General features: G+C 37.5%; 1 protein-coding gene across 1 annotated transcript; it reads right to left on the bottom strand.

Annotated features, from left to right (window-relative positions):
* Positions 1-341: 341 nt before the first annotated feature.
* Positions 342-5478, bottom strand: Dmrta1 (DMRT like family A1). Its single transcript, XM_026398498.1, has 2 exons — positions 4824-5478; positions 342-1189 (listed from the first exon to the last, which is right to left on the bottom strand). Exons 1-2 carry the CDS (start codon positions 5476-5478, stop codon positions 342-344), a joined length of 1503 nt encoding a protein of 500 aa, XP_026254283.1.
* Positions 5479-12083: the final 6605 nt, after the last annotated feature.

The following is a 12083-nucleotide window of genomic DNA, read 5'->3' as shown; positions in this document are numbered from 1 at the left end:
TTTTCACCAAAATATAAACAAGTGTAGTTTTACAACAGGAATTTTACAATTGATAACTTAGGGAGAACATTCTTTAAAGTAAAACTATTTCATTAAAAAGCTTTATTCAAGGCACAGACAATGTTTAAATGCTTCTTTCACTTAATAAATGCTGAATAAAGTCTTTAAATCTAAAATCTACTTATATTGCTGACTAAAAAAAGAAATAGCATTTTTAAGGCCTAGTGATTCACTCATATACTTATTTAAGTACATTAATAGATCTCTGTGTGTATGTGTTTGTGTGTGTGTGTGTTTCATAATTCTAGAAATACTCCAGAAAGGGAGAATGAATAGATACATTACAGACTGTCCTGACTGGGTCTAAAATACAGCCTACTACCAATTATTGAGCTTTTACTGGGAAAGTAGGAAGTATCCCTTATCATCCCTGAAAAAGTATAATCCAAAGATGGCTGAAAAGGCAATGCTGGAACCAACCCAGGTGTTAGGTAGGGTGACACAAAACCAGACAGCCCTCTCCCTGAGGGAGAATATGCCAGTCGTAATGGACTAATCTCTAGTCTAGGATTTAAGCTGTAGAGGTTTGAATCACCTCTGTAAGAAGCAGATGGGGTTTGAAGAGGAGAGAAAGCTGATTTATTACCTAGAGTTCCAAAACCAATTCTAGCTAGACTAAAATTTGAAGCTCTTGAAAAGGCTGTGTTTTCCAGTTTTCTGGAGTATGCTAGATCCCTGGTATCTTGCTTGCGTTCTTTCCCATTTAAGATCTGTTCAATGGCTTGGACCACATCCCCTCTGCAGAACCGCAGAACGCTTTCTAGCCAGGTGAGCCTGTAACGTGGGAAAATCCTGATAAGAATATCAAGAGGATCTCTTGGTCTTGAGGACATCATGGGAAGGCTGGCTCTCACTGCAATGCAGTCTTTAGCCCCCTCACTCTCATTTCCTGATTCCAGATCAGAGGATGATAAGGACCTGGGACTGTCTTCACCTCCTGATTGCTCCCCAGAGTAAGGAGACTGGATGCTAGCATGCTTTTTTGAGTGTTTTGAAGTAGATGACCAGTTGCTTTTTTTCCCAATGACACCATTAGACTTAGAAGATGATCCCAAAGAAAGCTGATGGGATTTAGAGCATGGCTCTTCTTGTCCACTCTGGCATGAGTCACATTGACTCCCCTTTTGTTCTGAGAAAGAGAAAGTAAAAAAAGAATCAAATATAGAAAAACTTCCCAAAACCTATTACCCACTCAAAAATTATACTAGATAAGACCATTCATTTCCTAATAACATATTAGTAATATTTATTCATACTAAACATTTTTAATGGAGTCATTTCAGGATCACAAGGATAGACAACATGTAAATGTATTCGTATTTAAGAATCAATAGGAGAGTGTTGTTACTCAGAGATGTTAACATAACACCAATACTGCACAACATTTGCTCATATGGTTGGTTTGGTATTTGCATAAATATCACGAGTTTTGTTACTATATATTTTTCCCCCATAGTGACACTACATAAAAAGAACTACATATAGGTTAGGTTTAGATAACAAATTTTTATAAAGTAATCTTAGCTTGAAAATGAATACTCTATTTAATTACTAATGCTAAATTTCAATAATTGGTTTCTTAGGGCTGGGGATGTGGCTCAAGCGGTAGCGCGCTCGCCTGGCATGCGTGCGGCCCGGGTTCGATCCTCAGCACCACATACAAACAAAGATGTTGTGTCCGCCGAGAACTAAAAAATAAAATATTAAAAATAAAAATAATTGGTTTCTTATGCTCACATTTCAGGTTCTAATTAAGTCACTTGAATAATGTGGAAAAATAACAAAATCATTAATTTCATTCAAACTTAGGGCAATAATGTCATCTATATCAATCTCAAATCATTCCATATTCATTTTCTGTGAGATGATATGGACTTGGTATTTTTTCTTAATCCTCTGTAAAAAAAAATATATTTTCTTTTTTAATCCCTAAAAAAAAAAACTAAGAAAAGTTTAAAACAACATTTCTTTAAAGAAAATTAAAAATTGCACTACAGCCATTTGTATAGAACCTGAAAGAATCCTATTAAAAACATATCAGGCATTTGCTTCAAATCACACCCCTTCCTCCAATATTAAGTGATTTGCAACCATGATACATAACAAACTCATAGTTTCTTCTGTTTTCTTAAGAAGCAGACCTAAACTCTAAAGTAAAAAATAAATGTTTATCCAAAAGCTAAAATGTGTAAAATTTAGTACTCTGAGGGTCAAAATGCTGTCATGTAATGACAAAAGAAAGGATGGTACTACTGAAAAATCAGACTCTAGTACTAATTTTCAACTCTAAATACAACTTTTCTAATCAAGTCTGCCAAATTCCATTGATCCTCTATTCCATTTTTCTTATAAATGGGATTCACAAAGTATGTCTGCCTTAACATTTAAAGTAGTAAGTATTAAAATTTCATGTCCACAGCAACATAAAAGAATTTTTCATTATTATGTTGTACTCATAGTACAAATATTGGTAAAGAAATACTGATTCTATTTAGTTGCCTTTAAAATACTATGATGCCATTTCTTTCATCTCTGTCCTCTCAACTTCTAAAGCTTGTTTTACTTCTATTGCATTTATCATTTTTATAATATACCTTGTATTATAGAATTGGATACTACATATAATCCACCTTCCTTTGAATATGAGATTCTTTTGTGTAGAAAATATTATTCACTGAATGATTGTTGGTCTTTTGTCCAAAGAATGAATAAATTAAACAATACCTTACTACAGTCAACTGTCAATTTAAAAAGCCATTGGAGTGGCCTTTCAAAATGTGGCTTACTTTCTATAGAGGGTGGCTTACTTTCTATAGAGGGTCGTCTGGGGCAATAAAATAGAATAAAATAATTAGCTACAAACAGAACGCCTGGGAATCAAAAACATTCCACAAATCGGGTTGGGGATGTGGCTCAAGTGGTAGCACGCTCATCTGGCATGAGAGCGGCCCGGGTTCGATCCTCAGCACCACATACAAACAAAGATGTTGTGACAGCCGAGAATAAAAAATAAATAAATATTTAAAAAAATTAAAAAAAAAAACATTCCACAAATCAATGCCATCAGGTGATCTCACTGCCAGTTTCAAGAATTCCAACTTTCACTTTTTCTTATAGTAGTTTTACTTATTTTGTCTATTTTATTTTGTCTACTAAAATAAACTGGACCATATGCAGAAAGTTGGCATGTGTAAAAACACAAAATTATATGCCTCATTTCAATATAGAGATGATCTTTTTCAAAATACATTCTGTGATCTGTTAAGATCTACAATTTTCACAATTCAAGGAGTTCCTAATTAGTAAATTTATTGTATCATTTTGTAATTTCATGTTACAACCTGTTTGGAACATTTTTTAAAAATTTTTTAAAAACTGTAATCTTCACTGCTAGTAGGCCTGTGGAGGGCTATGAATTTCATGGATATACAATGGAATTCACATTAGCAAGAAAAGTTAATTTGGGGTAGCCTTAGTTTTTTTTTTTTTTTTTAAAGTCTGTACAGACATGCACACATATCCTAAAATAGAGGGTATTTGCAAGTAATCTGCAGTCAATAAATAATAGGGGAAAAAATGTAAACTTCCTTGGATAAGAAATCTCCAGCATTGGAGTTGGGGCTGGGCTGTAGCTCCTTGGCAGAGTGCTTGCCTAACACGTGTGAGGTACTGGGTTAAATCCTTAGCACCACGTGAAAATAAACAGATATAGGCATGCTGCCCAACTATAACTACAAAGAATTTTTTTTTTAAAAAAAGAAAGAAATCTCCAATATTAAACTGTGATAGTGCCACCAATGGTTTTGCAATCTGGAAAACCTAAATGTATGTCCTATGGGAAGAAACAAAACTTCAGATACCAAAGCTTTCTACACTTTTGGAGTCGGACAAATAGCTGGTGGAGGATGCTTAAAGAATTAAAGGGGGCTGGGGATGTGGCTCAAGCGGTGGCGCGCCCGCCTGGCATGCATGCGGCCAGGGTTCGATCCTCAACACCACATACCAACAAAGATGTTGTGTCCGCCGAGAACTAAAAAATAAATATTAAAAATTCTCTCTCTCTCTCTCCCCCCCCTCTAAAAAAAGAAGAAGAAGAAGAAGAAGAAGAAGAAGAAGAAGAAGAAGAAGAAGAAGAAGAAGAAGAAAGAGTACTCAATTAAAGGAATGTATTTTTAAAAAAAGAATTAAAGGGAGAGAAAGAGAGAGAAAAAGAGATCGTTTAATAGATCTTCTTTTACCTAGTTCTAGCTGGAGCCAGAGGCTTGCTCCAAAGTTGAAAAAAATGCACTCCCATCAGTGAATTTCCCACGCTAGTTCTAAAGATTAACTGGTTTTATAGTTGAAAAAAAGTATACAGCAAGCTCTAAACACCCCCTCACTATGCTTTTCGTTGAACGCACGCTTGAACGAAGTTCTGTTCAAAGTCACAACAAACTTGTGCAAATGTAATGCCATTCCTAGGGCAAGTCGTCATCTGTTATCACCCACATTTCACCCTTTCATTAACTTTTCCTATCACTTCAGGAAACAAACAGAAAGGCCTTCCAAAGTGAAGGTGCTGGGTCTCTTAACACCCTCATTGACATGCTTGCTATAAAGTCGCTTTGGAGAACTTGAGAGCTTTTTCTGAACAACTTTTCTTTTTTGCCTCTAGGGCGCTACTGGTTTTGTTGTTGTTGTTGTTGTTTTCCTTTCCCGCCCCCCCCCCCAAACTCTTTCTCCATAGCAATTACTTGCAAAAAGCACACCAAAGACCAACTCACCTTGTTTGTCCTCCGCGTCATCTTGCTGGATAACTTCGATAGCCGGGGTTGCCAGACCACTAGCTGGCCTCAAGGCACCCAATTGCTGAGCGGGCACCGCCTTAGGCTCGCCGGCCGCCTGGGAATTCACCGTTCTACCGCGGCTTTTGGACGCCAGAACCTCTGGACCCGAGGCTCGAGGGTACAAGAAACTCTGCGGTCCCCGAGCCTCGCTCTCCTCTTGCGCCTGCTGCCTGCGCAGCGCCACCTGGGCGGCCATCACGCGCTGGCGCTCGGAGATCAGGGTGCACTTGACACACGCGCAGTCCTGCCAGCGGCAGAAGCGCTTGTGGCCCTTGAGCGCCGACACCACACCGTGGTTGCGGCAGCGAGAGCACTTGGGCGTCCGCAGGTAGCCGCTGCCCACTGCGCTCACGCCTCTCTCCAGCCTAGAAACCGGCCGGCAGCCTCCGCTTCCCGCCGTGGCGGCGGCGGCGGCGGCGGCAGCTCGCAGGAAGAGGCCGGAGGGCCGCAGATAAGCTGGTGGAACTGGTATCCCCGAGGGCACCGGTAACGCCGGCGGTGAGGGATGAGGGGTCGCAGCCAGCAGTCCCGGGCCAGGGTGGAGTACACCGTTACCGCTGTGGTCTCCTCTGCCACGCTGCGACTGCTCCATTGGTGAAGTTTCTAGGGAGGGGTTGTAACTGGGAATGGTGCTGCTGTCCGCAGATAAACCCGCAGGGATACTGGGGTAGGAAGACGCTGTCGTCCGGCTGTCCCCCACCCACATAAGGACAAGTTTACACTCTGTCCTTCCGGAGTTGGCAATGACCGCGTCCCGGAGCTCCAGACACTGAGAAGCTCAGCTGCCCCGAAAGCCTCTTACAGTCCCTGGGGGCTAAAGAAGTGCCCTGGTGCTCTGCGCGCCGCCTGAACCCGAGGCTGCAATACTAGGCTGCAGAGGTTACCCCGCCCACCGGTCTCCTGGCCAAAGGCTTAAGTCGGGGAAGGGCCGGGGGCGGAGATTGGGGACCTTCTAGGAGGAAGGGGGAGCAGGGGACTAGACACCATCCTGATGGGCTGCAAATGCACATTGTCCCAAAGAAACTGCTTTGTCTCACTTGCCTCCTTATGCGAGTATAGTTTTATAAAAATAGTTTCGCGTCCTCCTAAATTATTTTAAAATAGATTTGAAATTCGCCTTTCTCCAGTTCCTTGCTTCTCTAAGCAGGTTTGAAGATCTGGATTTTGAACGCTCTTTTTCTTTCTGTTTCCCAGATGAAGTCTTCATGACGATAACGTGACCAAAGTTAGTGAGAAAGCACAGCCTTAAAAGGCTGCCAAGTTGGTACTCTTTGGAAAGCGCGTTATTTTAAATGGGTCTTAGGACTGGGAGAAACTACGGATAAATAATTAAGGGAAAGAATTCACATTCATATTCTTTTCAGCGTTCTATTTATTTACACATGCAAATCTGAATAGTGTGTAGTATTGTTTGGAAACGTTGATGCTTAAAGTCATTAGGAATCCTTTCTTTGGAACTATTTATAAGCAATTGTGTTAAAGCTGTTTCAGAAATAATTCATATTTTTTTGTTAAGTATTGGGTAAGGTAATTTAGGTTATTCTTTAAATATGTTACCATAAAACTCATTCTTGAAATGCACACTTAATGTCTTTAATTGTAGGAAACGTTGATCTATTTTAAAACAGTAACATTGAGACCAGGGGGGAAAAATCATGTGGGTTTATTCTCAATGAAAAGGAGAACCTGCACTCTTTCAGTTATTTAAGTAACCAACTGCCTTGACAGGCAATTCATATTTTAGCCCTAAAATGGCATATTTTACCATTCCTTTGTACTCATATACAGGTTACACCTTACTAATCAATCTAGGATTTCTCTTGCCTGCCTACTCCAAATCAAAACCACTTATAGACAGCCAATCAGAGGGTTACCATCCTCCCTGAGCATTGGAACTACCTAGAGAACATTTAAAAGATAAAGATATTCCAACCCAAGATATTCTGATTCTTGAAGTGTAAGTCTTAAACTCTCAAGGTGGTAATTACACACAATCAGGGCTTAGAAATATCACTCTAAGAAATTCTAACCTGTGGAGTTTATAACACCCAAACTTTTTCATACTTTTTTGTCTTTGCCTGAGCCACACCTGCATAAAATTTAATGATTCTCTAACTATGAAACTCACATCCAACATATGAGAGATGAATTTTTAATGTTACATTAAAGTAAATGTACTGATACAAAAAAAAAAGTCATTCCCGTTTCTATTTTTTTTTTTTTAAGACCTCTTGGTTACATAAAGGAAAATGTTCAGCTTGGCAAAAGCATGTCTTTAAATATTTTTTGACTTGTTGATCATGCTTCTTGATGCACACACACAAAGCCTCCATAACTAAAGTGTTTATAATTTAGTGGTATTTTTCTGGTTTTATTCGATTATTACTACCTTGCAATTGTGGCAAATGACACTGGCTTCCAATCAACAAAGGGAAAATAACTTTAAGTAAATGTATCTCAACAAAATGTGAGCAATTTAAAAGAAAAATGAAGACTAACACAAATAAATGCACATATGCCAAGGGAGACATATACATGTGCATCCATTTCTGATTAAAACTCTCAGAAAACTAAGAATAGAACTTCCTCAACCTACAGCAAACAACATGATTAATTGTAGATGAATAGATGCTCTCTCCCTAAGATCAGAAACAATACAGGGTGTTCACGCTCACGATTTCAGAATTGTACTAAAAATGCTGGCCAATGCAACCAGGCAAGAAAAAATCTGTTAAGTATACTCAGATTAGGAAGGATGATATAAAAATCTTATTATCTATAGGTGATATAACCAAATGATAAAATTCACACACACACACTCACACACACAAATCCTATTAAAACTGAAGTGATTGATTTTTTTACAAGTTTGGAAGATATAAGTTCATTATAAAAGATGTATTTCTATAAGTTGAAATTAAATTAAATGATCAGAAATTTAGGAAACATACACAGTAACATGCAAAATATAAAATACTTAGGGCTATATTTAATGAAATACATGAAAAACAAAATAAAAAACTTTAATGACAAATGAAATTCTCAACAAAGGAAGAGAGAGATTATATTCATGGATCAGATAACTTAACATTGTTAAAAAGGCAATTACACCTAAATTGATAATTGATCTGTAGATTAATAAAACCTACAAAATTAAAATTCCAACAGCCTTTTTTATTTGGTAGAAATTATCAAACTCATTCTAAAATTTATATGATAATGCAAGAAAGAATCTTAGACTAGCCAGAAACTTCTTCAAAAAAGAATAAAGTCACAAGGCTAACATTACTTTATTTCAAAAATTATTGCAAAGTTACAGTCATCAAAATAGTGTAGTGCCAGGAGCAGTGGCATGTGACTGTAATCCCAGCACCTCCGGAGGCTGAGACAGGAGATTGTGAGTTCAAAGCCAGCCTCAGCAAAAGTGAGGCACTAAGTAATTCAGTGAGACCCTGTCTCTAAATAAAATACAAAACAGGGCTGAGGATGTGGCTCAGTGGTTGAGTGCCCCTGAGTTTAATCCTTGGCACAAAAAATAATAATAATAATAACAAAAAAAAAAAAACAGTGTAGTACTGGTTGAAAGATACACAGATCAACCAATGTGGCAGAATAGAAAGCTTACAAATAAACCCAAACATAAAAATACTAATTATAGGCAAATGTGCAAAGGCATTTCAGTACAAAAAGGATAGATTTTTTCCCCCACAAATTTTGCTAGAAAAATTTGACAACTATATAATTTTTTTTAACTTTGACCTATTGCATCACAGAAAATTTGGATCAAAATGGATCATAGACTTAAATTTAACCCATGAAACAATAAACAGTACACCATTATGACCTCAAATTATGCAAATATTTCTTAGACACAACCCTAAAAGTATGACACATAAAAAAAAGTGATTAACTGTACTTCATCACAATTAAATACTTCTTCTTAAAGACATTGTGATGAGAATGAGAAGACTCATCAGACTGAGGTAACATAATTGCAATACATACACACACCTGATAAAGAGCCTACATATAGAATATGTAAAGAATTTTCTTTTCTTTTTTTTTTTAATGTGGTGCTGAGGATCAAACCCAGGACCCAGCACATGCTAGGCGAGCATTCTACTGCTGAGCCACAATCCCAGCCCATGTAAAGAATTTTCAACACTCAGTAGGAATATTAACAATCTGTGTTGTTTTCCTAATGTGCAAAAGATTTTAATAAACACGTTGCCAAGGAAGATATATGGATGGAAAATCAACAAAAGATGCTGCACACCATTAGTCATTAGGGAAATAAAAATTAAACTTACCTCCAAATATCACAAAGTATCTGTTACAATGACTAAAATTAAAAAGATTGACCATACCAAGTATTGCCAAAATGCAGAGTAGCTCTCACTCTCATGAGAGTGAAAAATGCTTTTGAGTTGCTTTAAAAGTTTTTACTATATGATCCAGCCATTCATTCCTAGATATTTCCCTAAGAAAAAATAAAACAAGCTTTCCTATAGTTATAAACTAGAAAAATCCAAATGTCAATCAACAGATGAATAGATAAACAAATTGTGTATATCCATAGGATGAAATAATACTTAGTAATAAAAAGTACTACTGGTACATATCACTACATAAATGAGCCTAAAAATAATTATTCTGAGAGAAAGAAGTAAGACAAAAAAGAAATGTATATAGTATGATTTAATTTATATGAAATTGTAGAAACATATAGTAATAGAAAGTTTGCCATCAGTGAGTAGTTCCCTGGAACAAGTTGTGGAGGAACATGCAAAGATGGGCAAGTCAGATATCCATTCAACTTCATTTTTCCCATTGGCAAATGAAAACATTGTCATCCCCAAGGATGCTTTCAAGTCTGTGATTCATTTCATTTGTCAGGTCTAATCTGAAGTTATTTTTCTCTGATGCTCTCAACTTCTGGAGAATATCATTACTATTCGTTTAAGGCATCAGTCAAACATCTCTCATTACAGCTACCTAAACTTTAAGTTCAAGTAGCAATATCCTGACTTTTCTGGGAGAAATTGTCTCAACTTCACTTCCCCTTATCCTAGTTTAGCTCCTGCAATAAAGACCCCATTTAAGACAAAACATTCTATCTCCTCTTTTCTCTATGTACAATTTCTCTTTAAGCTCTCCTGATAATTTGCCAGAAGTCCTAAAAATAGTTGTTCCTCTGCAATCTATAATTGAATGTTAAAGCAATAACCTTATGATGTTTCTTTGATAATTGTTCATCTTCCAGATCACTTGCCAATTACTATTTTAACTTAGCAAAGATTTTAAGGCAAGGTATAGACAACACTGGGGGATGAAATTGGGCCTAGATAGAAAGAAAGTCAACCTGTGATACATAATTCGACAGGAAATGAGCTCAACACACCTAACAGGAACCTTTAAAAGAAAGATGGTAAAACACTCTTGGTTAACCTGTTGGTGAAGGAAAAGCAAAGTGTACAGGCTTAACAAAAGTTAACCCAAAATGGTTCAAGGAGCTTGATATCAAATTAGAGACTCTGCGTCTGATAGAAGAAAAAGTTGGCTCCGATCTACATATTGTGGGGTCGAGCTCCAAATTCCTTAATAGGACACCCATAGCACAAGAGTTAATAACAAGAAGCAACAAATGGGACTTACTCAAACTAAAAAGTTTTTTTCTCAGCAAGAGAAACAATAAGAGAGGTAAATAGGGAGCCTACATCCTGGGAACAAATTTTACTCCTCACACTTCAGATAGAGCCCTAATATCCAGAGTATACAAAGAACTCAAAAAATTAAACAATAAGATAACAAATAACCCAATCAACAAATGGGCCAAGGACCTGAACAGACATTTCTCAGAGGAGGACATACAATCAATCAACAAGTACATGAAAAAATGTTCACCATCTCTAGCAGTCAGAGAAATGCAAATCAAAACCACCCTAAGATGCCATCTCACTCCAGTAAGATTGGCAGCCATTATGAAGTCAAACAACAACAAGTGCTGGCGAGGATGTGGGGGAAAGGGTACATTTGTACATTGCTGGTGGGACTGCAAATTGGTGCGGCCAATTTGGAAAGCAGTATGGAGATTCCTTGGAAAGCTGGGAATGGAACCACCATTTGACCCAGTCCCTTCTTGGACTATTCCCTAAAGACCTTAAAAGAGCGTACTATAGGGATACTGCACAACGATGTTCATAGCAGCACAATTCACAATAGCTAGACTGTCCAACCTAGATGCCCTTCAATAGATGAATGGATAAAAAAAAAGTGACATTTATACACAATGGAGTACTACTCAGCACTAAAAAATGACAAAATCATGGCATTTGCAGGGAAATGGAGGGCACTAGAGCAGATTATGCTAAGTGAAGCTAGCCAATCCCTAAAAAACAAATGCCAAATGCCATCTTTGATATAAGGAGAGCAACTAAGAACAGGGCAGGGAGGAAGAGCATGAGAAGAAGATCACCATTAAACAGGGACAAGAGGGGGGAGGGAAAGGGAGAGAGAAGGGAAATTGCATGGTAAAGGAAGGAGACCCTCATTGTTATACAAAATTACATATAAGAGGAAGTGAGGGGAAAGGAGAAAAAACAAGAGAGAGAAATGAATTACAGTAGATGGGGTAGAGAGAGAAGATGGGAGGGGAGGGGAGGGGAGGGGAGGGGGGATAGTAGAGGATAGGAAGGGCAGCAGAATACAACAGACACTAGTATGGCAGTATGTAAAAAAGTGGATGTGTAACCGATGTGAATCTGCAATATGTATACGGGGTAAAAATGGGAGTTCATAATCCACTTGAATCAAATGTATGAAATATGATATGTTAAGAGCTTTGTAATGTTTTGAACAACTAATAATAAAAAATTATTTAAAAAAAGTGTACAGGCTTAATTTAGTGGAAGTTTTTGTAAGAGATTTGGGAATTTGGAAGAAAAGGCTCTATATTTTCTTTTTCTTTTTCTTTTCTTTCCTTTTTTTTTTTAAAGCATCAACATGTACAATTCACTCCATTGTTCAGAAAATACAGGAGCATACCTTATATAATTCATTTAGTCCAAGGCTTTCTGGAGCCAGACTCTGTATGCTAATGTCATAATTTATCAGTTTGGGGGAATTTTGAACTGTACTTCTTTCCTGGGTTTCCTCAAGATGCAATTGAACATTGTCATGATTGAGAGGCCACACTCT

This window comes from Urocitellus parryii, chromosome 4 (genome assembly GCF_045843805.1).
Source record: "Urocitellus parryii isolate mUroPar1 chromosome 4, mUroPar1.hap1, whole genome shotgun sequence".
Classification (NCBI taxonomy): Eukaryota; Metazoa; Chordata; class Mammalia; order Rodentia; family Sciuridae; genus Urocitellus; species Urocitellus parryii.
The sequence above is the reverse complement of the archived record's forward strand: the minus strand, read 5'-3'. Positions and strand labels throughout refer to the sequence as shown.